At 37.4% G+C, this 25,532-nt stretch overlaps 2 protein-coding genes, 2 long non-coding RNA genes and 1 pseudogene across 4 annotated transcripts; 4 read left to right on the forward strand and 1 right to left on the reverse strand.

Moving 5' to 3' along the window:
* The first annotated feature begins 9,185 nt into the window (after positions 1-9,185).
* LOC104711436 (uncharacterized) lies at positions 9,186-10,527 on the forward strand. Its single transcript, XM_010428137.3, has 3 exons — positions 9,186-9,363; positions 9,501-9,559; positions 9,703-10,527. Exons 1-3 carry the CDS (start codon positions 9,297-9,299, stop codon positions 10,450-10,452), a joined length of 876 nt encoding a protein of 291 aa, XP_010426439.1. The 5' UTR covers positions 9,186-9,296; the 3' UTR covers positions 10,453-10,527.
* Positions 10,528-17,429: 6,902 nt separating this feature from the next.
* Positions 17,430-17,997, forward strand: LOC147938778 (uncharacterized). Its single transcript, XM_087465761.1, has 2 exons — positions 17,430-17,895; positions 17,987-17,997. The coding sequence occupies exons 1-2, from the start codon at positions 17,430-17,432 to the stop codon at positions 17,995-17,997; spliced, it is 477 nt and encodes a 158-aa protein (XP_087321887.1).
* Positions 17,998-18,140: 143 nt separating this feature from the next.
* LOC147938779 (uncharacterized) lies at positions 18,141-19,754 on the forward strand (annotated as a pseudogene).
* A 17-nt stretch (positions 19,755-19,771) lies between these two features.
* LOC147938780 (uncharacterized) lies at positions 19,772-21,824 on the reverse strand. Its single transcript, XR_015567220.1, has 2 exons — positions 21,363-21,824; positions 19,772-20,786 (listed from the first exon to the last, which is right to left on the reverse strand). It is a non-coding gene; the product is annotated as an uncharacterized LOC147938780 (long non-coding RNA).
* Positions 21,825-22,291: 467 nt separating this feature from the next.
* LOC147938781 (uncharacterized) lies at positions 22,292-23,246 on the forward strand. The gene is made up of 2 exons (XR_015567408.1): positions 22,292-22,416; positions 22,568-23,246. It is a non-coding gene; the product is annotated as an uncharacterized LOC147938781 (long non-coding RNA).
* Positions 23,247-25,532: the final 2,286 nt, after the last annotated feature.

The following is a 25,532-nucleotide window of genomic DNA, read 5'->3' on the forward strand; positions in this document are numbered from 1 at the left end:
TGAAGAAAGGGTATGTAAATAATGAAATATGCCCTTGCGTCTTTATAAAGAAATTCTCATCGAGATTTGTGATCATTGCTGTATATGTTGATGATCTCAATATAATTGGAACTCAAAAGGAGATTGATGATGCTAGAACTCATATGAAAGAAGAGTTCGAAATGAAAGATCTTGGAAAGACAAAATTTTGTCTCGGTCTTCAAATAGAACATCTCCAAGATGGAATATTTGTGCATCAGTCAAATTATACGAAAAGATTTTAAAGCGCTTTTATATGGATAAAGCGACTCCTTTGAGTACTCCAATGGTCGGTAGGTATCTGAATGTTGATACAGATCCATTCAGACCTTGTGAAGAGAATGAAAAAATACTTGGTCCCGAAGTACCTTATATGAGTGCTATCGGTGGACTTATGTATCTTGCAAATTGTACCCGACCAGACATTGCATTTGCAACTAATTTACTTGCAAGATACAACTCAGCTCCTACCCGCAGGCACTGGAATTGAATTAAGCACATATTCCGCTATCTTCAAGGTACGATTGATTTGGGATTGTTGTATCGTAGAAACTCTGCGTTTGGTCTAGTTGGTTTTGCAGATGCAGGATATTTATCGGATCCACATAAATCTCGATCCCAAACTGGATACGTTTTCACAATTGGAGGAACTGCAATCTTGTGGCGTTCACAAAAACAGACTTTGGTCACCACTTCTTCAAACCACGCAGAACTAATAGCGTTTCATGAAGCATGTAGAGAATGCATATGGCTCAGATCCATGTCAAACCATATAAAAGATGCAAGTGGAATGGTCAGCCGTAAGGAGCCAACGACACTATATGAAGACAATGCAGCTTGTGTCGCTCAAATCAAAGAAGGTTATATCAAGAGCGACAGAAAAAAACATATTCCTCCAAGATACTTCTCCTACATTCAAGAACTCGAGAAGAACAAGGAAGTCAATATCCAATATATCCGATCAAGTGACAACGCAGTAGATCTCTTTACAAAATCGCTTCCGACTATCATGTTCAGAAAGCATATTCATAGCATCGGAATGCGTCATCTACGAGATCTTTGAAGAAGAGACCACTCATATCTTTTCCAGGGGAGATTACGTCACTGTACTCTTTTTCCCTTGTTATGGTTTTTATCCCAATGGATTTTTCCATGATAAAGGTTTTTAACGAGGCAGTACGTAATTCTATACTGATGAATATTCAAGGGGGAGTGTTATAAAGAAGTGATTATTCATCACTTAACATGACACATGTTTTAACACTTGTCATGTTTATCTCTTTTGATTAAATGACTCATCCTTAATTTTGTACCTATAAATATGTGATGAGAATGAGATATAGACAAGACAAGATTTCAAAGTGAAGAGATGTGTTAGTGTTGTTCTTCCTCATCCTCTCCCTCACCTCAAGTTTCTTTTCTATTTTCTTTATGCAATTATATAGTTGCATAAACATAAACATATACATATATATATATATATATATATATATATAATAATCTTCTATATTTGCGTTATTATCTACAACAAATACTAAATATAGAAATTAGTATTTTTCTAGGTTTGAGTTCTTCTTTTTACATCATTACATGTAGTGTATAGTTTTAAAGGGTAAAAATTTAGTATTTAGAATTTAGAGTTTAGAATAATCATTTTGTATATAAAAAATGAATTACTAAGTATAGACAATTAGTATTCTATCCAGTACTACGTACGGGAAAAAGATTGCTTAATGTTTTTTTTTACATGAAAACATAAACAAAAATTAACCGTAAAAGAACCATACAAAGTAAAAAAATGTTAATACATAACCAAGAAAGTAAACTAATCTAATTAAATTATAGAGTTCCATACTTACATATAATTCCATCAATGAAGCATTCTTGTGTTTTGCTCTCCTTTGTGTCTGATTACTAGATCCAATTTTTTTACTGACACATTTCCTAGGTAGTGTTAGTTTTCTTGTCATCTAATCACAGCCATACAGACAAATTTTGGAACCTGCATCAATTAAACGCTCATTATTTGTTAGCTATAGATGATTTCTTCAAGCATACAAAAAGCTATATGAAAAAAAAAGAGATAGAAGGAAAAAAAACATTCATATATTTTATCATAACTCCTTTTGTCTCTCGACTTCAAGATAGGTAAACCTTATATTATTCTGATCCAAGAAAACCTTTGCATGTTAGCAAGACTTATTAAAAAGAGGTCATAATAGAAGAAGTAGAATATAGTGACATTTAGAATAACTGAGATATAAAAAAATGAAGGAACTGATTGAAATAGTAATTTACCTCGGAAAATAAAATTTTCATGCCTACATTGAAATTTTAGATTTGTACTTGAGGATAAATTTTGTTTGTGTGTGTGTTTTTTCTTGTGTGGATCAATTGACATGCAACAAACAAATCTATATTATGAAAGATGGCCAACTCTTCCATTTAAGTGATATGTCAGCAGTGGAGAAAGTGCCACTTGTTTATCTTTATTAAAAGCAAACAAACCTAAACTAAACTAAAAGGAATATGAAACATCTTCTATGTTTTTTTTTATCACAAACGATTTTAATATTTACATAAGAAATTTAGAGAGGCTCAGAACATAGAACATGTCTCAAGTAAGTAGATGCATAACCAAAAGACAGAAGAGCATCAAGAGTGAATCAAAGAGCCGGTTATTCATCTTGGCGTAAACCATGAATGTATAGACATATGGTTTAGGCATTACAATTTTGTCAATAGTTTGAAGAGTTGCAACAGTGATCGGGATATTGGTTAATATTGTAGAGAAATTCAAGAAAGTTTGTCCTGGCCCTAAAGAAATAAATTTTTATATGTGAAGAAGATTAGGTCTTCATTATCAAATGGATGATACATTTGAATAAAACTGTAGAATGTTGGTTTAGAAAAATACAGAGCCAAAGAGGAAGGGGGCTTTCTTTGTTTTTATTATTTTTTGTTTTTATCAACAAAAGAATAGCTCAAAAGAGCCAATGAATTGTAAAACTGTTTACAAACAAAACAATATGCGGAAATGTACGCGCTTGGCGTGCCAAAGAATCCGCATTCCTAGAAACAAAAGATAAAGAAGGGGACTTTCATATTCTAATATTTAGAAATTGTCAAAAAGAAAATTAAATTAAATTCTTATTCAAGAACAAATTCTAGAGTTATATTCAAGAAATTGAAGAGCTAACATGAAAGGAAGATGCTTATCTTAAATATATCTATTAAAGAGCTAGCCAAGCTGCAATTCTTGATAAAAGAAAATGTTGGTTTAGTGTTTCATAGTATTTAATTGAGAAGCTTAAGTATGAATGTATCTAAATACTTAAGTTTTTTTCTAATGAATGTAGAATTTATTCAACCAAAAAATTCTTTGTTACAAAATATGCATACTAAGATCAATCTTTTATTTGAAATATTTTTTTTGAAGTTTTAGACAAGAATTATAGAATGTTTAAATCTCTCAAAACAAATTTGTTCATGCATATATCTAATAATCCAATTACAAAACGAGAAAACCTATGTGAAGTATTAAACAAATCAACGTCAAATTATATTTTCTAAGATTTCCCCAATTAAAAAAAAACAAAGATAGACTCCATACAAATGTAACGCCCATGTCCCAGAAAATATGAAATTTTGAAGTTTATATCAAGAATTGGAGTGGAGTCGGTTTAATTTTTGGTTGGTTTACCAAGCTAGTCTGTAACACCCCCGAACCGTCCTAGGACCACGAAGGCCATCGGACAGCCACGGGACGCCACTTGCAGAATTGCACCGGGGTGATCCGGTCGAGGGGCGGAAGCTGCAGACTTCCCGACCAGTCCTCCCTGGCACAACTCCACCCGCAACCGAGGTTACTTAGGCTTTGCAACCCTCGCGGCCTGGTGCGTTGTGTTAGCCCGGACTAGGCCGAGTATCATTTGCAACTTGCCATGTTTTCCACTTATTCGCTTAAGAAAATATAGGGTTTTACAAGAAATACAAGAAAACCCTATCCGATACTCTAACGTTTGCTCCGGCTCTAGACTCACTTAGGCTTCCCCGCAAGACCACAACAAATAAAACATGAGTAATCTAAGATTACTCAGTGAGTCTGGGTACCCCTTTCTCTTAAACGGGTTTCTACCTTCCCTTAACCCGACTACCCGTCAACAAGAAAACAAGCAAGTAAAGAAACTTGACAAGTTATCAAAGCTACGCAACAAAAACAATAGTGGAAGCAATTTAACCACATTAAGCGAGTGAGGTTAGATCCATACGACTCCTGTCGATGATCTAGACTCGCTATATACGCCAAATAACTCTCAACGTACACTTGAGACACTTCAACTCATACACGCCTCTCAAGGCCATCTCAAATACACAAGGGGCTCGCGAAACTCCCTAAACTCCTTCTCCAAACATCCGAACAAAGACATCTAAGGGCCCTCGAAATTCTGTTCCGTTCCACCAACCCTGCTCCATGCTGAGACCACACAGGTCACCAACATGAGCCCACAACATGCTACATCGTCATGTAGCGGTCACGCTAGTAGCTAGCTAGCCGTGACAGTGTCCCCGCGTGAGTGGTCGTCGGGAACTCACGCGTGACAACCTCAGTTGGAACAGAAGATCGACACACTCTCCTAGCCAAGACTCAAGAAACACATTCAAGAGACACGTTAAAATACCAACAACGTCTCAAGCAAGAAAATCAAGCATAAACACGCAAGAAATTCAAGCAAGAGAATCCACCTTAATCATCAAGTAACAAGAATAAAAATTCAAGTAACCGATGATTAAACTTCATGCACACAGCCAAATTAATCCACTTTAAGCAACTCTTGCAGCACGTTTCATCATGCATGCCATCCGATTGATTTACACCGTTTAAATCCTTCTCATCCCAATTACGCATGCAAGCTCACTCGAATTAACCATTTAAACCCCTTAAATCCAATTTACGCATGCAATCAACCTCAACCAATATTATGCAATAAAATGCAAAATATTCACTCATCTATTCTTGCATGAAACCGTCTTTTAAGCAAGAATTTATACTCGCAGAACCCTCTCGGTTCGATCATGCATGCAACCCTTAAACCGCGTTTTAAGAGTTTTGATTTACTTAAAACTTCACCCAACTCCTTCTTTAACCAATTATCGAGTGAGTCCAATTTATCAGCATGCAAATCATCCCTTTTACGCATGCATGCATCAACTTTAAACTGCAACTACGTGCTTACCACAGACTCACCTCTTAACGCGTCGATGATTCCCGGATCTCACTGCACCACACGATCAGACACTCTGTTCTTCTTCGCGTCGATCAGCTTCCCGCTTCTTCGACCGCAACCAACTTCTTTTCTCGGCTCGTTCTCGACTGAAATCGTGTCTAACTCTCAGCCTTCTACGATCGCAAAACGCGTCTCGATCTCGATCTTCTTCGATCGAAAACAGCCTTCTTTTATCGATGATCTCTCTCGACACTATCACCGGTTCTTCTTCGATGATCTCTTGACAAAGTCTCCTTCTCCCTCTCTTCTTCTCTCTTGCGAACTCACCCATTTTTCTTTCTTCTCTCGCCCACCTTCTCTCTCAATTTTTTCTCTCCTTACCCCTTTATGTCTTGTGAGAAAATGAGAAGGGAGAGGGCTTATTTATAGAGAGATTTGGGCGGTGGAGTTGTCCAATGCATGTGGAGCACTCATACTTCCACTAACTCTTTCTTCAATTCTTTAATCCTCCACTAAGCTCCACTTGGAATTAAATAATTCCCACTAACTCCACTAACTTTTTCTTAATTGAATTAATCCTCCACTTTCCTTAATTCTTATTGGTCGAAATTTTAAGGAAATAATAGTTTTCCCAAAAATATTCGATCCTTCGTCTGACACCTTCGACATTCCCTCCGGCAATTCTCGTCTCACTCGGACAACTTCCTCGATCCTTTCGGACATTTTCGATCCTCTCGGCCAAATCTCTCGACTGTTCGGACGCTCCTCTCGGATACTATCGGTCCCGCTCGGCAGCACGTCTCGGACGCTTCGACGACACGCCTCGGACAACTTTCCTTGGTACTCCCGACAGATTTTCTCGACCACTTTTCTCGGCACTCTCGACAGATTTTCTCGACCACTTTTCTCGTCATTCTCGACAGATTTTCTCGACCAATTTTCTCGACCATCTCGACAGATTTTCTCGACCACTTTTCTCGACCATCTCGACAGATTTTCTCGACAACTTTTCTCGACACTGTCGACAGATATTCTCGACAATTTTCCTCGACACTCTCGGTACTCTTCCCCAATACTTACCCGACTTTCCGCGGATGCCGTTTCCGTATAAACCATTAGTTTTTTGTTGGTTTTAAGGCCTCGATCTCACCTTCGGTCACTCAAACCTTGGCTTGGCCATTCTCCGATTCACGAATATTTTCTCGGACTTCTTCTGGTCATTCTCCTTTATTTTGGTTCCTCTTCTTTCTTAGATCTTTTCCGGTCCACTTCCTCAATCTTTTATTTCGAGATTTCTACTCTTTGTGAGGGTCATTACATAGTCGGTTCATTATTTAAATCAAAGGATGGTTTAATTAATTCTGGTTTAGGTAAATCTCGGTTTCATTTAATTAAACCAGAAACCCTATTATTTATCAAGTGACGCATCTTCTCCTCTATTTTGTGTGTGGTTGTCGACATTGTTCTGATCAGAGAGAGGGAGAGAAAGAGAGAAAACTCTTGGTTTTTTTGGTGTAAAGGAGAAACAGAAGGAAATCAAGCTTTTTCCTTTCGAGTAAAGAGAGAAACAAAAGTGTCAGGATTTGGGAGAAGGAGGATTCGACTGCTCAAATCGTTTCGGAAGGTATTGATTTTTGGTAGGGTTGTAGCTAAGACATTTCGTAGACTCTCCTTTTTACAGAAGTGAATTTGGGTTTAAACTCCGTGAGTTATTGTCAGTTTTGTGGGACACGTTTTCTCATACGCGAGTTGGGACCATTGAGGATTGTAACTCAGATTGTTGTCTCTTCTTGTTTCTGATTTGATAGTTAGCGGTTGGTTTTTATTTTAGAATTTCGTCTTTGAGACTGTTCTTTTATGATGTTTCTGTCCAGTTTACTTCAAGGTTGTTTTTGGCTTTGTGGCTTGTTGTAGGGCGTGGCTGGACTGTTGCAGACGCAAGGAGAGTCTCTCCTGGTTTTATTTGTTGTTAGAATCAGCTTGTTAATGTGAGTGTGGGACCATGAGCTTATCTAAGCGATTGGCTTGTATGACTTGTTTTGCGTGATGATGTGTAGGTGTGGTGAATGTGTTATTGGGTGTTCTATTTAATCACTGGTTTGTTATTTTTTATTTGTGGTTGAACTCTTGATTTGTTTGTGTATATAGCTCGTAGATGGGAGGATTTCCTCACTGGGTATTTCTGGTAATACTCACGAATCTCATTATGTTAGTAGTGTAGGCAATATATGTGTAGCGTGGAATCATGCCGATGAGGAGTAGAATGATCTAGGGTCTCGGTTTTATGATGTTGGTTTTTAGTGTTTGTGTTGTTGGAACCTTAGGTAGAAATATGTTAGGTTGTTGGTTATGTTTTATGTTCCGCTGCGCATATTGTTGGTTTGGTATTGGTCGGTTTATGTTGGTATTTGAGTTGTAATTAAATATTATGGAGTATTTAATTTTATTATTATTATTGAAAAACAAATGGCTCGGGTTGTTTCAACAAATAAAAAAATACAAATTAGTAGCAAAATTGTTTAAAAACTGGTAAGCCATAAGCCTGCGCATAGCAGATGTATTCATCTAGTATAAATGATAGAACAGCTTGAGGTAGTTATAAATAGATTGTTCGTAAATGATGATCGGGAGTAGTGATGTGAATATGGACATACCCGGCCCGTTTAAGCTTACCCGTTTAGACCCTGCCCACTTAATAAAAATATAATTCGAACCCGTTTAACTGTCTACCCGTTTGAGCCCTGCCCATTTAGATCTGTTGAATTTACATTGACCCGTTGTGCCTGGTTAGGTCCGTTTTGACGATGCATTTTTTTGGGTACAATCTCTTTCATTCATCGAAACTTAACAATTATTATGGGTAATTCATTTATTCTTATTGATAATTCATTTATTCTTATTAAAAAACAGATTTCACGATTATTATTGGTAATTAATTTATTTTTAAATTAAATTATTTTTGATTTTTGACTGCTGAAAAAAAGAAAGAAAAAACGCTTTCCACCATCGAAGACTCCGTTCTTTTCCTTACCAGTCACCACCATCATCTGCCTCACCTTCGCATAGTCGTTTTCAATCTCCGGCAGTACTCTTACAAAAGTAGATATATTAATAGTATTCAAAACGACGTTATTGGTGGCGATCAGATGAAGAGACGGAAGGGCTAATGCTTTAGAGTAGTAAACCCTTATGTTAAACGACATCGTTTTGTGAAAAAGAAATCAAGAAAAAATATATTAAACGGGCTACCCGTTAAATATGCATATTACCCGTTATGCCTGCCGGTTTAAATGGGTTAACCCGTGAAATACCCTTTTATTTTGTAGTGTTGTTAAACAGGTCACGAGCCTAAATTTCTATAATGGACCCGTTTATGCCCGCGGGCTCCAAGCCCATTTTAACATCACTAATTGGGAAGTATGACAAAGGTTGTAAAAAATCTAAAATCTAGGAAGTTGTTTAGAAGTTAGAACGTGTGTTATCTTCTTGGTTTTTTTTACAAAAATAATCTTTTATATTAAATTATAAAAGATTTGCTATGTGTTTAATTTTGATTGGCCAAGTGACTTGTGATTTATAAGATAAAGGATAAGAGAGAATTTTTTTGTAAAAAAGTATTACAAAAGGGTATTTTTGTAAATGTCCCATAGATAATTTTTTTTTCCAAATAACAATGTACTACAGATTTATTACAATTCAAAGTAAATCTTTTGGTCAAAGATTTTCATTTTAGAAATTAATATATTTATAATTAGTCATCAAAATGTTAATTAGACACTGACCAAGATGTAAATATGTTAAAATTTTGATAACTAATCATAAATATGTTGACTATATGAAAATAAAATCTTTGATCAAAATATATACTTTGACTTGTATTAAATTTGTAGTGCATAGTCAAAGTATGTAAATATCTATCAATTTGACAACATATTTTTTGACCAGTAGATAACTATGAATCAGTGCACATATGTATATATATATATACAATGATGCATTACTCTCCATACAACAAAACCAAAATATATATCTTGTGTTCTCGACAAAAAAATGCTTTCAAAGATGAAAGTGATAGCTCTCTTGTCGTTCTTGCTCATTTTTCCATTGTGTTCTTCAAGTAATTTGAAATAATTTAAATCATCTAATAGATAGTTTTACATTTTTAATATCAAATATCTAGTATATTTTTATTGATTTTACACTTAAAATCTAATAGTATGATTGTTTATTGAATTTTTTTTTTAAATCTTTTAGAGATTGGAGAGAGACATGAAGATGGAGTTCCTCACACCATCCAATATTCAGTAAAGATGGTAATAATATCAATAACCAAAATGCATATTTTCATAGATTTTTTTCTCTTTGATTTGTAATCAATATTTTTCACTCACTTCAAAATAGATCTGCATATGATAATTATTGAGAAACTTTTCACCAAACAAAAAAAATAATGTAGGTTGAAGAAAGAATCCCAAAAATGATGGATTATCCAGAAGGAGGCGCAAACCCAAGCCACGATCAGAAAATAAACGGTTGGGGTCGTCCTGTGCGACCACCGCCACCACAGATGAATGAGATGAATCATAAGAAAATAAATGGTTGGGGTCGTCCTGTGCGACCACCACCACCGCAGATGAATGAGATGAATCATCAGAAAATAAACGGTTGGGGTCGTCCTGTGCGACCACCGCCACCGAATCATGAGACAACCAACAGTTGGAGTATTCCACCACCACCAAATCATGAGACAACAAACAGTTGGAGTATTCCACCACCGCCAAATCATGAGACAACCAACAGTTGGAGTATTCCACCGCCACCGAATCATGAGACAACCAACAGTTGGAGTATTCCTCCACCACCGAATCAGAAAACCAACAGTTGGAGTATTCCACCGCCACCGAATCATGAGACAACCAACAGTTGGAGTATTCCACCGCCACCAAATCATGAGACAACCAACAGTTGGAGTATTCCACCGCCACCAAATCATGAGACAACCAACAGTTGGAGTATTCCACCGCCGCCCAATCATGAGACAACTAATAGTTGGAGTATTCCACCGCCGCCAAATCATGAGACAACCAACAGTTGGAGTATTCCACCGCCACCGAATCAGCAAAGAATCAATGGTTGGGGTCGTCCTGTGCGACCACCACCACCGCAGATAAACTATAAGAATCATGATAACGAAGCAAAGATTTAAAAGTATGAAATTATATGATATGTGTAACTGTCAAAATAATCAAATTATATGATATATGATTTTATTTCTTTTGAATTGTCAAGATAATAAACTTATTGACTCAACATATTTGATCAAAAGATCACTTTCACCATTTATATTTGAAAACACTAATAAAAATTTGAGAAAATTACTCAGACAACTCTTAAAAGTTGTTGGTTTACTCAAATGGCACATGTAACCTAACTTTTACTCAAATAACATATAAAAGTTGAAAAAGAAAAGACTATAAAACTTGCTGTTTTGGTGTTATTGACAAATCATGCCATTGAACCTAAATATAAATAGAAAAAATCGATATTATAAAAGAAAAGAGAGAAGAAATTCTAACATAAAATTGGTTCTTTAATTTGTTTTTCTTTCTTCTCTCTAGTAACCTAATCATCGCTTTTCTCAACTCTTTATCTTTGGCTGGATCTTCACCAGCATGTAGCGGCTCAGCGTCTGAAACAACCCTGCACCGCTGCTACTACCATCTGCTGCAAGTTGGGACAATGAGGTTTGATATACCACGTCTCCCTACAGTGGTAGTACACTCAGGTACTCGCTCGCTGCTCTGTCAGAGCCCTCTGCAGACAGTTGATGACCTTGTGATCCGTCCTGTACCACTCGGTCTCTAAGTAATCTCCACTTCCTCTTGGTTCCCTATGCAGGCTTGCTGCCCTTGCCAGGACCGCCAGGAAACAGAGCCTTCTTTTGCTGAACCGCTGGAGTAGCTGCCACCACATGAGCTCTCATGTCCTCCTCTATCTTAGTTGCAGCCTCAACCAACTCTGCTCTCGAGGCATAACTCCGCCATCTGCAATGGACCCGCAAGTCGTCTCGAAGAACCCTAAAAAACCTCCGGATCTGCGACTCCACGGACTCCATTGCCCGCCTCCCATATACCAGAAGCCGACTAAACTCCAAATTTAGCTCACGAACCGACCGAGACCCCTGCGTTAGCTGCATGAACTGCACCTCCATCCGGTCTAGTGCCTCCCAGAGAAAATACTTTCGGTTGAACTCCTCCATGAAGTCATCCTAAGTCATGTCCCTCTGCCCTCTCCTGGCAGTCACCGACCTCCACCACACATGAGTTTCGTCTGCCAAGTGATGGACCCCTATGTCCACCAGATACTCTTCAGGACACTTGAAAGACTGGAAGTTGCGTTCCAGCTTCGTCCTCCAAGCATCAGCCACTGTAGTGTCGGTACCGCCCGAGAACAACGTCTTACCGATACTACTCATCTCCCGCAGCATACCGACATTGTAACACCCCGAACCGTTCCTACGGCCGGAAAAATCACAGACCGGCCCAGAGGTCGTCACGAGAGGTTGACCACCCGCGATCCGGCTGAGGTTCCAACAACAAATTAGGTTCCCCAACCAGTCCGCCGGCAGCCGCCTGCCCGCTATGCACGCACCTCAGGCTTTTCAACCTTTTGGCACGCACGCGGTGTTGTGCTGGCCCGGACTGGGCCATGTACCTTTTCCACTTGTCCGAACATATCCGAAAATATCTCGATTTACTTAAGTATAATGTTTATATTTAAAAACAAAAATACTCAAGTAAAAACAGTTGGATCCTTTTTTTTTTTTGAAAAAATGCATGTCAAAGGAAACAATGATTGTTATTAAAGCAAAGCACACAACATAAAACATCCTATCCGGTTTCCTAGCTGCCCAACTCTACCCACTTACTTTTCCCAGCAAGAAAAACAGTATTGGAAAGGAGTGAGTAATCTCAGATTACTCAGTGAGTTGGGTGACTCTCTAACATGCAGTCTTTCCTATCCAACTACCCCAACATGGCTACCCCCATGCAACAATCAGAATCACACAATGCGAAAGCGATTAACAAGCAAACAAACAAACAACACTCAAGCAAACAAGACTAGAAATGACCAAGACACTTGACACTTCTAGACACTTAGCCACCATAGGCCATCACAACACAACTCCCAAAACTTAGAGGGAATAAAAGTACTAGTGATGTAGCAATAACATGCACACACTAGACTTCACCACACATGCGCAACCTAGGGCCCAATGATCTTCTGTCCCAACTCCCCATTCCCACTCCGCGTTGAAATCACAAAGCCTACCAACCGGGTCACCACACATCTGCATCATCATGCAAAATATCGGGCTAGTAGCTCACTTGACACCAGTTGTCCTTGACACGAGACCGCGTAGGTTAACTCGCCGGACTATCTCATTCTCTTTAGGGACATCAGTCGATTGCTAGTCCAACGTGACTCATGAGAACTAGCTAGACAAGTACAAATTCTAAGTCTACTGACACAAAGAATTAAGTATTTAACATATAAGAAATATTTCAAGCAAGACTCAAGCAATGCATGCAAGAAAATCAAGCAAGAAATTCATCCAAAAATTCTTAAGATGCAAGAAATAAATATTCAAGCACTTAAGTCCGCAACTACATGCATGCAACCGATCAATCACACAAGAAATATTAATAATAATTTTTTTAATATTTTTCCTTGACATACATGTGATGTTAACAATTTTTCTACCCCTTTCTATCATGCATGCAAGCCAAATTTAATCCCAAAAATTATGCAAGAAAATTATTGCATTTTCAAATCTTCACACCACTTAATTTTTCTCCCTTTAATCGGTTGAAAAATCCATAGAAAGTTGCATGCATGATCATCCATTTCGGATCTGACCTTGCAATCAACCCAAATCACCTCTTTTATGCATGCATGATCTTTTTAACCCTTCTAAGGCTACATGCAACAAATGATTGAATACATGATAGTCTATTCTCAGATCTTAGCTTATTGACATGTAGATCTAACAAGAAAAACATGCAACAAACAAACACGCAAAGAAAGATAAAGCTCATGCATCCTCCAACACACTCAAACCGCAACTCACAGTGATTTAGGCAGAGGTTTGATTGAGTTGAGCTCCACCACACCGCAAATCCAACAGCACTTTGCCTCCTCTTCCTCCTCTTAGCTCCGGCGAGCTCCTCCTTTAACTCCGGCGAACTCTCCCTCTTTTTCTCTCTTGATCGGAAAAGCTCTCTCTCTCACTCGAAAATTTGGCAAGAGTTTAGGAGTGTTTTTGTGTTTAAGTCGCAAATGAGGAATGAGAGGGGTATTTATAAGCCCTTGAGTTGAGTCTCAAGTGAGACAAATGTCCTTTTTTGCATGGATTTTGCCACTTGGCAAGATCCTCGCTGCATGTGGCGTGTGCATCACAATCGCTGGCGGAAGAGCCTTTAGATTGTGACACGTGGCTTCGCGGCTAAGGGCGGACACTTCAGCTTCCTCTCGTCCTTCCCGCGTCCGAAGTCCTTGTCCGGAATCCATGGTTCCGTCTCTATCGTCCGTAACAATTAATTCCTCGAACTTAGTCTGTAACGCCCCCGAACCGTTCTAGGACCAAACCGCCTAACAATGACCCGGTAGCGCCACTTGGGAATAATCATCAACGATCTAGCCGAGGTCCTAAAACACATTCAGACCTCTAGCTATTCCATCGATGATAGTCTCACCACTTTAGCCATCACTTAGGCTTTTCAACCCTTGTGATGACCAAGTGTTGAGCCACCCACAATAGGTCGCCATCAACCGTAACTCTTACGCGAATATAAAACTACTTTATTAATTTATAGAAATATTTCACAAGTTTTAACAAAAAATAAATAGAGTTTATGGCCAAGCCTAATGCCAAAAAGATTTTACATAATATTCTATCAAATATACGTACTTTGACTTTACACAAGGCACAAAAACTATCTTCGGGCTCCTATCGTCCAAAACGCCCTCTAGTTCCTCACTACTGGTTACGTGCAGGAGAGAGTTCTATCGTAAGTAATCTAAGATTACTTAGTGAGTCTCAAGAGTCCTGCAAATGTTAGTTTTCCATCCCAACCCCAAATCACAAGGAAACACACAACAAGAAGGCAACACACAACAAGCAAGCAAGAAAGCAACACACAACAAGCAAGCAAGCATGCAAAGGTTACATGCAGGAGCACGTAACCCTCTCAACAAAAACAAGCAAAACTTAAGAAAAAAACAAGAAAAAGTATTTTAACAAGTTTTACTAGGGCCCAGTTTTTTCGTCTTCCTTTACCTCTCACTTTTATCTCTGCCTTGCAGCCACAAAGGCACGCAATCAGAATAAAACCCCAAATATACCATCGTGTAAGCATCGGTCCTGCTAGCGAGCTAGACCTAGCTCTTTGTCACGACATGCATAGCTAGGATGCATGTCACAACGGCTTCTCAGAGAAGGACGCACATATCTCTCTTAGTGCGCTTCTGGCCGTTCGGATCCCATCAACAAACGCCACACACTAAGACCAACAATTCAAGGTTGTAGGTTTATGACCTTAAAGAATCATAAACCTAAACAAAAACAACACACAACAACACATGCAATAAATCCATCAAGCGGATCCCATCAACGCTTGAGATTTACCATGGTTAAACTCACATGCAATGCATCAATCAAGCGGATCCCATCAACGCTTGATATCTAGCATGCAAAACATCAATCAAGCGGATCCCATCAACGCTTGAGATCGAACATGCAATGCATCAATCAAGCGGAAATCCCATTTCACGCTTGATATCTAGCCTGCAACACATCAATCAAGCGGAAAATCCCATTTTCACGCTTGAGATCAACTAGGGGATTCTTCACATGCAATAGAACCATCAAACGGATCCCATCAACGCTTGAGGTCTACCATGTAACACATCAATCAATCGGATCCCATCAACGCTTGAGATCCAACATGCAATGCATCCATCAAGCAGTTGATATCTAGCATGCAACACATCAATCAAGCGAAAATCCCATTTCAACGCTTGAGATAAAACATGGAATCCCCCAACCAAAATGCAAAACTTCAAGAAAACTAACAAGAAATCAAGAAGAATGCAACTACATGCACATGCAAGTCGACCCTAACTTGAATCTACCACACCAAGCTAGATCGACATAAATGCACCCTGAAATTCACAAATTTTTGCATATCTTCAACTTCTGCAAACCAATCTCCCTCTTGCTTCAACCGATCTTCACGCAGATGAAGCTCTCACAAATCTCTCTTCTCACACTTAGAAGAAAACTCTCTCTTTTTCTTCTCTTTCTCTCGCCAGCAGCCTCAAGGCGTCTCTCTCTCTTTTTCTCTCCAATTGAGAAAATGAGAGGCTATTTATAAAAGTGTGGGCGACGCATGCATGCCACACGCATGCATGTATGTGTAAACACCACATTCACCCTTCTCACACTTAGCAAAAACTAAGGAGTGAGGTGTCACTCTCTCGCCACTCTTTGCATGCATTGGTGGGAAATATTCCCTCCCACTAACTCATTCTCTCACAAAATCGAGTGGAATATGCTTCGCCACTATCTTCATTTCTTCACCACACAAATGGAATATTCTCCTCCACTAACTCATGAAACAAATCGAGTTGTGGAGAAATATTCCTCTCCACTTACTCTTTTGCGATTTAATAATCGCTAGTGGAGCCTCAACTAATTAATTAAATCTACTAATTAATTAAATAATAATTAATTAGTCTTCACTTCTCTCCACTAACTCCGCTTAATAAAATATTATTTTAGCGGGTTATTTCTCAGCAGTTCTTCTCTGCTTAAGAATTCCTTCCTTCTGGATCCCTTCCCGGATCAATTCTTCAAGAAACATTTTATCCTTTAGTGAGGGTCACTACATAGTCAGTCCTCTTTTCCGTGACATACGGTCCTTCCGTCCATAGTCGGTTTCTGCGTTCGGGATAAAACAATTTCTTGTCTTTACTTGGTCCTTTCGTCCGTGACATACGACCCTCCCGTCCGTAGTCTATTTCTACGTCTGTGATGTACGGTCCTTCGGTCCGTATACCATTTCCTTGTCCGTGACGTACGGTCCTTCCGTCCGTAGTCCGTATCCTCGGCTTCTTTGTATTTTTAACTCGGCATTTTCCTTACTTTATACTTCTTGCACCGATTCCCTGATATTTTAACCAACTACCGTCCTTTTCCCTCGTGGTCCAATGGTTCTCGGTCACTCCTCGACTATTCACCGTCCCGCATCTAGGTAACTTCCTCACAAGTTACTCGGTTTTTTGCCCATTTTTTTCTTTCTCCATCTTTCCAGGTTTTCTCTGGTCCTTTTTGACGTGCTCTTCTCGTCCGGTATGTATCCCTTGATACGGGTCATTACAGACATACTGAGAGTGAACACCCGCTCCAGCATCAGAGGCGGACCCACGACAAGCAAGGTAGTGGCAGCTGTCACCAGTAAAAAAATAATATATATGAGTTTTTATTGATTTTTTAATATATATAAATAATTGCCACCACCAAAAACCAAAAAATTGCCCCCACCATCGAATGTAAAATTTATTTTTGCCTCAATGGTCCAACCATCTTTTGTTTAAATCTTTTAGAAGGCCAAAAGCCCATAATAATAATACTTTTTTAAAAATAAATTAAAGCCTAATTAGTAAACTAAAGCTAATTAGTTTTACAAATTAAAACCCTAAACTAGTTTTTTGTCGTCTCTCTATCACCTCCTGGCGTTTTTGCAGAGAAAAAAAACAGAAAAGTGGTAAAAAATTTTCTTTGCTCATTTAACCTTTATAACTGTTTATTGTAATCAACAGTTCAACACTTATTGTTTCATTAGTATTATTTCAAAACGATCAGGAATGATAAAACATTATAAGTGTATCTGAATTACTATTTTTTATTGACAGTGATATATGTTTACTCGATGGTTGTGCTTTTATGGAATTTTGTTTCATAATTCAATGAATATAAAATTCATAAGACATAGATTAGTGTATTCTTTATGTAATTTATTTTATTGAATTCCTGTGATGACCGTTGACAGATGTGATACATTATTGTATTTTTTTTTAATTCTTTATGACATGTTTTTGTTTTGTAGAAAAATTACCAATATGCAAGCCAATATGAAACGATTTTTCAAACCGGTTTCTGGTTCAACGTCCAACACCAATGTCGATGATTTGTCATGGGATCCTGCTGAGAGGAAAGAGATAATGAGTTATCATCCGAATGAAAGAGACGAGATAAGACGCAAATATCTTGTTAGAGGTCCATGTCAACCTTATGATCATCCTTTTAAGAAAACAAAGATGAGTAATGCAATGAGGCGATTTAATCCAGCTTGGTTTGAGAAGTATGGTACTTGGCTAGAGTATAGTGTATCAAAAGAGAGAGCTTTTTGTTTGTGTTGCTACATATTTAAAGATGACGTACGAAAGCAAGGTGGGAATGATGCGTTTGTGAAAGAAGGGTTTTGTAACTGGAATAAGCCTGATAGGTTAGACATTCATATGGGTAAATCATCCAACAGTTCTCACTGTTGTGCTGCTGAGAAATGTGATAACTTGATGAAGCAAGGTCAGTCTATCGTGCATGCCTTGTTTAATCAAGATAATGTGGGGAAGAAAGAGTATCACATTCGTTTAAATGTTTCAATTGATGTTTCCAGATATTTGTTGAGACTAGGATTGTCTTTTCGTGGTCATGATGAGTCAGAAGAATCTGCCAATAGAGGAAATTTCTTGCAACTCATGAAATACACAGGAGACAAAAATGATGCTATAAGTAAGGTTGTTTTGAATAATGCTCCAAAAAATAACCAGATGATTTCACCAAAGATTCAAAAAGAGATCGTGAATTCTTTTGTAGAAGAAGTAGTGAAGTCAATTATTGAAGAAATTGATTATGGTGTGTTTGGTCTGTTAGTTGATGAGTCTGCAGATATATCTCACAAAGAACAAATGGCTGTTGTATTCCGATTTGTTGATAAGAGCGGAGCAGTGAAAGAAAGGTTTATTGGAGTTGTTCATGTAAAAGAAACATCATCTGCATCTTTAAAGTCTGCTATTGATAATTTGTTTGCTAAATACGGGTTGAGCTTGAAAAGGCTACGAGGACAAGGCTATGGTGGAGCAAGCAACATGAAGGGGGAATTTAATGGCTTGAGAGCATTGGTTGTTAGAGAAAACAGTGCTGCTTATTATGTTCATTGCTTTGCTCATCAACTCCAGTTGGTGGTGGTGGCAATCGCAAAAAACACTTTGAGGTTGGTGATTTTTTTGATATGATTTCTACATTAGTGAATGTAGTTGGAGCTTCTTGCAAAAGGCAAGATATGATTCGAGAAAATTATTGAAGAAAAGTGCAGGAAGGAATTAGTAGAGGTAAGATTAATTCACTAGTACAGGATTGAATCAAGAAATTTCGCTTCAAAGACCTGGTAATACTCGTTGGGGTTCTCACCAGAAAACATTGGAAAGATTAGTTGAGTTGTTTTCTACTATCATTGAGGTTCTTGAGTATATCCAAAATGAAGGCGTTGAAGACTCAAAAAAAACGTCAAGCATATGGTCTTCTCAAGTACTTTCACACTTTTGATTGTGTGTTCTTTATGCAACTAATGCTACTTATTTTGGGATTGACTGAGAATTTGTCAATGGCTTTGCAAAAGAAAGATCAAGATATTTTGAATGCCATGTCATTGGTGGAATCTACTAAGGGAGAACTGCAGAAGCTTAGGGATGATGGATGGGATTCACTTATGAATAAAGTTTAATCTTTTTGCGAGAAACATAATGCTGAAATGCTTGTCATGGAAGATGTCTTCGTTGATCCAAGGAAACCAAGAAGAGGAACCAATATAACCAACTTGCATCATTATAAGGTTAACTGTTTCTACACTATTCTAGACTTACAGCTTCAGGAGTTCAATGATCGTTTTACAGAGGTAAACACTGATCTACTTATATGTATGGCTTCTTTAAGTCCTCTTGATTCATTTCGCGAGTTAGACAAGGAAAAATTTGTGAAGTTGGTTAAGTTTTATCCAGATGATTTCAGTTATGGGGAGATTTTGTGTCTTGAGCAGCATCTTGATATCTACATTGACAATGTACGCAGAGATGAACGGTTTAAAAACTTGAAAAGTCTTGAAGATCTTTCTTGTTTGATAGTAAAAACCCAAAAACATCTTGCACATCCTTTGGTTTACAGGCTTTTGAAGTTAGTCTTAACTTTACCAATTGCAACAGCAAGTGTTTAGAGATGTTTTTCGGCAATGAAATTGGTGAAGACAATTACACGCAATAGAATTGGAGACCAGTTTCTAAGTGATTGTCTTGTTCGCTATATTGAAAAAGAGTTACTTGAATCTATCACAAATGAAAATGTGATAAAAAGATTTCAAGATGTTGAATGAGCGTAGGGTGGTTTTGTAAGATGTTTGAGATTTTCATAAGAAAATTTTATATGTTATTTAATATATTAATATTTAAGTTTTTATTATATATTTGCCCCCATTAAATAAATTTTCTAGGTCCGCCACTGTCCAGCATCCCTCGGCTGCTGCACCTCTGCCGCAACTGGTGGCACCACTAGAGCCTTTATCGGGACACCTCCCTTCAACCGCTCCATCACCTGTGTCAACAAGTCACACAACACGGTCATCTCGACCAGGGGCCCCACCTGCTGCAACTCCCACACTCGGCAGCCAGCACCACCAGCCAATCCGACACCGACACCGCCCCCACCGGCTTCTACGTCTCCATCAGTATCATTACCGGCTACACCCACTGATCCCTCCTGAAATGCTAGCGACTTGCAGACGCCCTCAACTATCCCAATAGTCTACAGTCTTGCTGGTAGCTAGGCTGCTGCCCCTACCATGACCACAACCGCGTCCATGACCACGACCACGACCGCGTCCACGACCACGACCAGCAACAGCTCCACCTCTATCCATCTGTATCACCAAGAACAGAAGGCTAAGCAAACAAAACCGATCCTAGCTACACAAGGAACACAACTTACCGTGGAATCACTTGAAGGCTCGAAGAGGATGTTCTAGAACCCCATGTCACTGACAATTGACTAACTCACTCTAGCATAAAATCCCAAACATTAACAACAAAAGCTACAGTGAACCCTGGACCTAGAACCGTAAGGGCTATGATACCAAAATGAAACAACCATTCCCATTTTTTATATATTATTAATCTTTATTGGTATCATACCCACTATCAACCTAGCATCAATCAACAGCAGCGGACAACCAAACAATGCCATTAAACCAATAAAGATTCCAACAAAGAATAATCCAATGAACCAACAATGTCAGTAACCAAAATTCCAACATCTTGTTCTACTGACTCAACTCTAGCAACCTAACAATAGCTAGACCACAATCAATCAAGCCTCTAAAACATCCTCCTCTTCATCGCCCTGAGTCCACGATCACACTTTGCCTTTACCTGCACCACAACACAAAAGAGAGGCGTAAGTATTATTAGAAATACATAGTGAGGCAATCCTTCCATCTACTAGGGTATACACACAAGCAGTAAGAATTCCAAGCACAAAACAGCAATCACAAAACAATACAGTCAACCAAACCACAAAGCATCGCTGGTTTAGGTCTGCATCTACCAACACACGCCTTGTGTCGACCGATGCAACTTTCTCTGCATCGACCGATGCACACCTTGCATCAACCGATGCAATTCTCCAAATCCCTAGATGTGTCGACCGATGCACTCCTTGCATTGATCGATGCATCACAACAATTGTTCGCGAATCCTCGCGACTGCATCGACCGATGCAGTCCTTGCATCGATCGATGCATTTGCCCTAGCTTTGATTTCCGAAAGCCTTCTTCACCAAGAATCGTCCTCCAACATCACCAGTCGACCAATAACACTTCCACAACCAAAAACAGTCATAGAGAAACACGAAAATTATAACAAACAATGAAAACAATTCCATAATCACAAAGAAACGCAAAGAACTCAGAGATCTCATGCTCATATAAGCCATGGTCATGCACTCACCATGAGAATGACAAAATACGATGAAGAACAAAGAGAAACAAGCTCTTCCACGACCCCTACTCGACTCCCACACTCATATCTCCTTCTTCACGTTCCAAGAACACCAAAAACTGACCCATAATGTCAACTCACTTAGTAGGCTCAATGTCCACTCTCGACCCATGGGCCCACCTCTATTGGTTGTTCCTACGTCTACTCCTGGCCCGTGGATCCACCCATATCTGATGACGGGATTGCTACATCCAGGGCCCACCCATATCTGATCCTATGAATCACCACATGATATTTCTCTGTGTGTTATCCTCACTCTCACAGTTTCGGCAGTCACTTCACGAAAAGTCACCCATCTTGAACTAGTCCAACAAAGAAGATAAGTGCACTTTGGTGACATATGTAGCCAAATCAAATCTTTTAAAGTTCTCCGCAAATCGGGGTTTCAATCTTCATCTTGGTACGCAGTTTGTTTTGAAGATACAAGGTAACATATGCTTATATATTGAAATAAATGATATTTTTAAAAAAGTTTATCCTTAAAAAGTATCATTTATATCTTGAAAATAAAGGATCTAGATAAAGTATAAATGAACAACTTTTTCTAAAAAGTTCAGTTATTTTCAATTTTCCAAATTAACATGTATTACGTATTTATTACAATTTAAAATATTTTTTTTGATCAAAGATTTTATTTTCAAATAATTAACATATTGACAATTAGTCATCAATATTTTAATTAGACAGTGACCAATAGTGAATCATTAAGTTGTAATTTTTTTTTTTTTTTGAACACGAAATCATTAAGTTGTAAATATGTCAACATTTTAATGACTAATGGCATACTTTGCATAGCTAATCTAATGGCTTATGTAATTATCTATCAATTTGCCAACATATTTTTCTTACCAATGGATAACTACGAATCTGTGTATATATATAGAGAAGCATGCATTACTCTTCCATAAAACAAAGCAACAAAAAATACTCAAAATAAATATGCCTTCAAAGATGAAACTAGTGGTTCTCATACCGTTCTTGCTCTTTTTATTGTGTACTTCAAGTAATTTGAAAATGTTTTAAATCATCTAATTAGATAGTTTTACATTTTTAATATCAAAGATCTAGTTTGATTTTTTACCGATTTTACACATATAATGCAATAGTAGTGTTTTAATTGATTTCACTTTTTCTCTTTTAAATTTTGGTGAAAGTCATAGAGAATGAGTTCCTCAGAAAGTCCAATATTCTGAAAATCATCAGGTGCCACCACTACCACCGCAGATGAACTCTAAAAATCATCAGATGCGACCACCGCCACAGCAGATTAACTCTAAAAATCATCAGGTGCCACCACTGCCACCGAAGATCAACTCTAAAAATCATCAAATGCCACCACTGCCACCGAAGATCAACTCTAAGAATCATCAGGTGCCACCATGCTACCGAAGATCAACTCTAAAAATCATCAAGTGCCACCACTACCACCAAAGATCAACTCTAAGAATCATCATGTGCCACTACTGCCACCGAAAATCAACTCTAGAAATCATCAAGTGCTACCACTGCCACCGAAAATCAACTCTAAAAATCATCAAGTGCCACCACTGCCACCGAAGATCAACTCTAAAAATCATCAAGTGCCACCACTGCCACCGAAGATCAACTCTAAGAATCATCAGGTACCATCATTGCCACCGCAAATGGTCTTTAAGAATCATCAGACAATAAACAGTTGAAGTCGTTCTGTTCGACATTTGCCACCGCAAATGAACTATAAAAATCATGATAAGGAAACAAAGATGTAAAAGTATGATAACTATATGATATGTGTAATTGCCAAACTTATCAAATTAAGTAAATAAAAAGCTATAATAAATTTGGTCAAAAAAATTGTCATTGTTTGGATCATTTTTTTTAATTAAATTTTGTTTGGATGCTTGATTCTTTTTTCTTTATAATTATCAAGAAAAGAAATTTATTGACGCAAGAAATTTTAAACAATTTAAACTTTTAAAAAGTTTCAAAATATATTATAAATATTTAAGAAAATAAATATTATAAAAATTTATAGGGTTTGAAGAGTGATGGCGGTTGGGGTGGACAAGTCTGTCAGCGACTTAGTCTGCTCTATTTTTAGGGCGGACAACAAACCGCCGTAGACCAACTCTATTTGAACGTAAAAACCGTTTTGAGTTGGTCTACAGTGATATTTTTTATTCTTTTTAGACTGCACCACTATGGGCTATACTTGATAAAAGGTAAATAAAAATGGCTTAATACGCAGATGGATTTATTCCGTCCCGACCGCTCTCACCATTCAACCCATACTTTATAAGAAGATTAATTCTTATAAGTATTTCAAGAAATAAAAATAAATTAAACTTTATAAAATGTTTAAGATATTAATAATATTTACACTTTTATGAAGTTTCAAATTTATATATATTCAAGCTATATAAAAGGTATATATATTCAAAATATTTCAACTTTTTAAAAAGTTAAACTTTATAAAACGTTTGCAATATTAATAATATATTTAAATTTAACGAAGTTTTAAATATTAAATATTTAAACTTTATAATAATTCTAATATTATAAATATTTAAATTTTATAAGAAGCAGCAATCTTATTATGACAACCCGTCCCGTTGACCCCACTAGTCCACCGCTAGCTTGCCCCCATAGGCCCCAAGCTGGTCCTGCAGAATATCGATCCTAACATGTCACTGTGGATATCCAAATCCACCAGTAGGTTATTGGTGCACCAGGCATTCCTTGAACCCTGGTCCCCACCCACAGGACAAGCTGTCACCAATTGACAATCCGTCTCGCGGACCCCACTAGCCCACTGCTAGCCACCCCAACGGACCCCAAGCTGGCCTTGCAGGGCATCGATCCTAACCCCTCACTGTGGAAAGGAACTATTCATCCAAATCCGCCAGTAGGTTATTGGTGCGCCAGACGTTCCTCGAACCCTAGTCCCCACCCTTTAACAACCTTCCCACAAGACAAGCTGTCACCAATTGAGCGGCTAGCGGTGGGCTAGTGAGGTCCGTGGGACGGGTTGTTACACTTATAATATGTTATATTCAATGGTTAAAATTTTAATAAATATCATACTAATTGAATCTAATCCTTGTAATAAAAATAATAAATATTAAAAATTTAGGTGATATATATTTTTTTTAAATGATATTGATAAAGAAAAAAAGTTTGTCTTGTACCGAGTTAAAATATCACGGAACCAAGTTATATGACAGGAGTTAAGGTTGATAATAATATAAATTTAAAATATCATTAACTCATGGTACACAGGTATATAATTTTATTTCTCATTATATTGTTAACAAATATTGATATTAGAGTAATAGACATCCTACTATATCAATTGAGAAGTACAAATATGAAACTAACCTTAAAAAGTGTAAAAATTACATTCAATTGCCATTAGAAAAACTTAATTAAGATTAATTAATTAATTAATTAATTAAATAAATAGAATTAATTAAAAAATAAAAATCGGGGACACATCAAATAAAATAAATTGTAGAAAAGTCAAAAAAATATATTAGAATCAAAACTAATATGTACTTAAAAAAAAGTTAACAGCTAAGATTTTAAAAATCTAATCGAATAAAGTCTACAACTACAAATTTTATCAAAAATAAATTCAGGTTAAAATTTTTATCAAAATCTAATTGAATAAAATTGATAACAGTTCCGTTTAACAGCTTAGATTTTTAAAATTAATAAATATAAAATAAAAGAATTATAATATAAGCAAACCGAATTTTTAATCACAAACTATTATAAATCGGGAAAATTAGAAAAAATGATCTTTTTAAAAACCTTTGTCCATCTACACTTTATTTTTGTAGGTTTGGTCATATAGGTTTTAATATGCTTTTTAATCCAGTTTTACCCTCATTTTTAAAAAACCAAAATAAGAAAAATATAAATATATTTTGAAAGTGTATTTATTTCCAAAAATGAGAAAACAAAATAGGAAACCTAAACCTCTAATTGATTGAGAGACTTCTACAACCATTAAAACCCTTTTTTGTTTCTCCTCTTTTACCAAGTCGTAAAAAAAAAAAACATCGATGATAAAAAACAAAACAAAACGTTACTGAATGATAATATTATGAATGAGATGTCTAGCAAGAGCAGCTGGAT

This window comes from Camelina sativa, chromosome 9 (genome assembly GCF_030686135.1).
Source record: "Camelina sativa cultivar CO46 ecotype springtype chromosome 9, ASM3068613v1".
Taxonomy (NCBI): Eukaryota; Viridiplantae; Streptophyta; class Magnoliopsida; order Brassicales; family Brassicaceae; genus Camelina; species Camelina sativa.

What these genes read in the sequence shown, in the direction of transcription:
- LOC104711436 (XM_010428137.3), top strand. Translation starts at nt 9,297, where the DNA reads ATGCTTTCAAAGATGAAAGTGATAGCTCTCTTGTCGTTCTTGCTCATT. An exon ending in TTTTCCATTGTGTTCTTCAA is followed by an intron (nt 9,364 to 9,500) that starts GTAATTTGAAAT and finishes TAAATCTTTTAG; the next exon opens with AGATTGGAGAGAGACATGAA. An exon ending in TCCAATATTCAGTAAAGATG is followed by an intron (nt 9,560 to 9,702) that starts GTAATAATATCA and finishes AAAATAATGTAG; the next exon opens with GTTGAAGAAAGAATCCCAAA.
- LOC147938778 (XM_087465761.1), top strand. Translation starts at nt 17,430, where the DNA reads ATGCAAGCCAATATGAAACGATTTTTCAAACCGGTTTCTGGTTCAACG.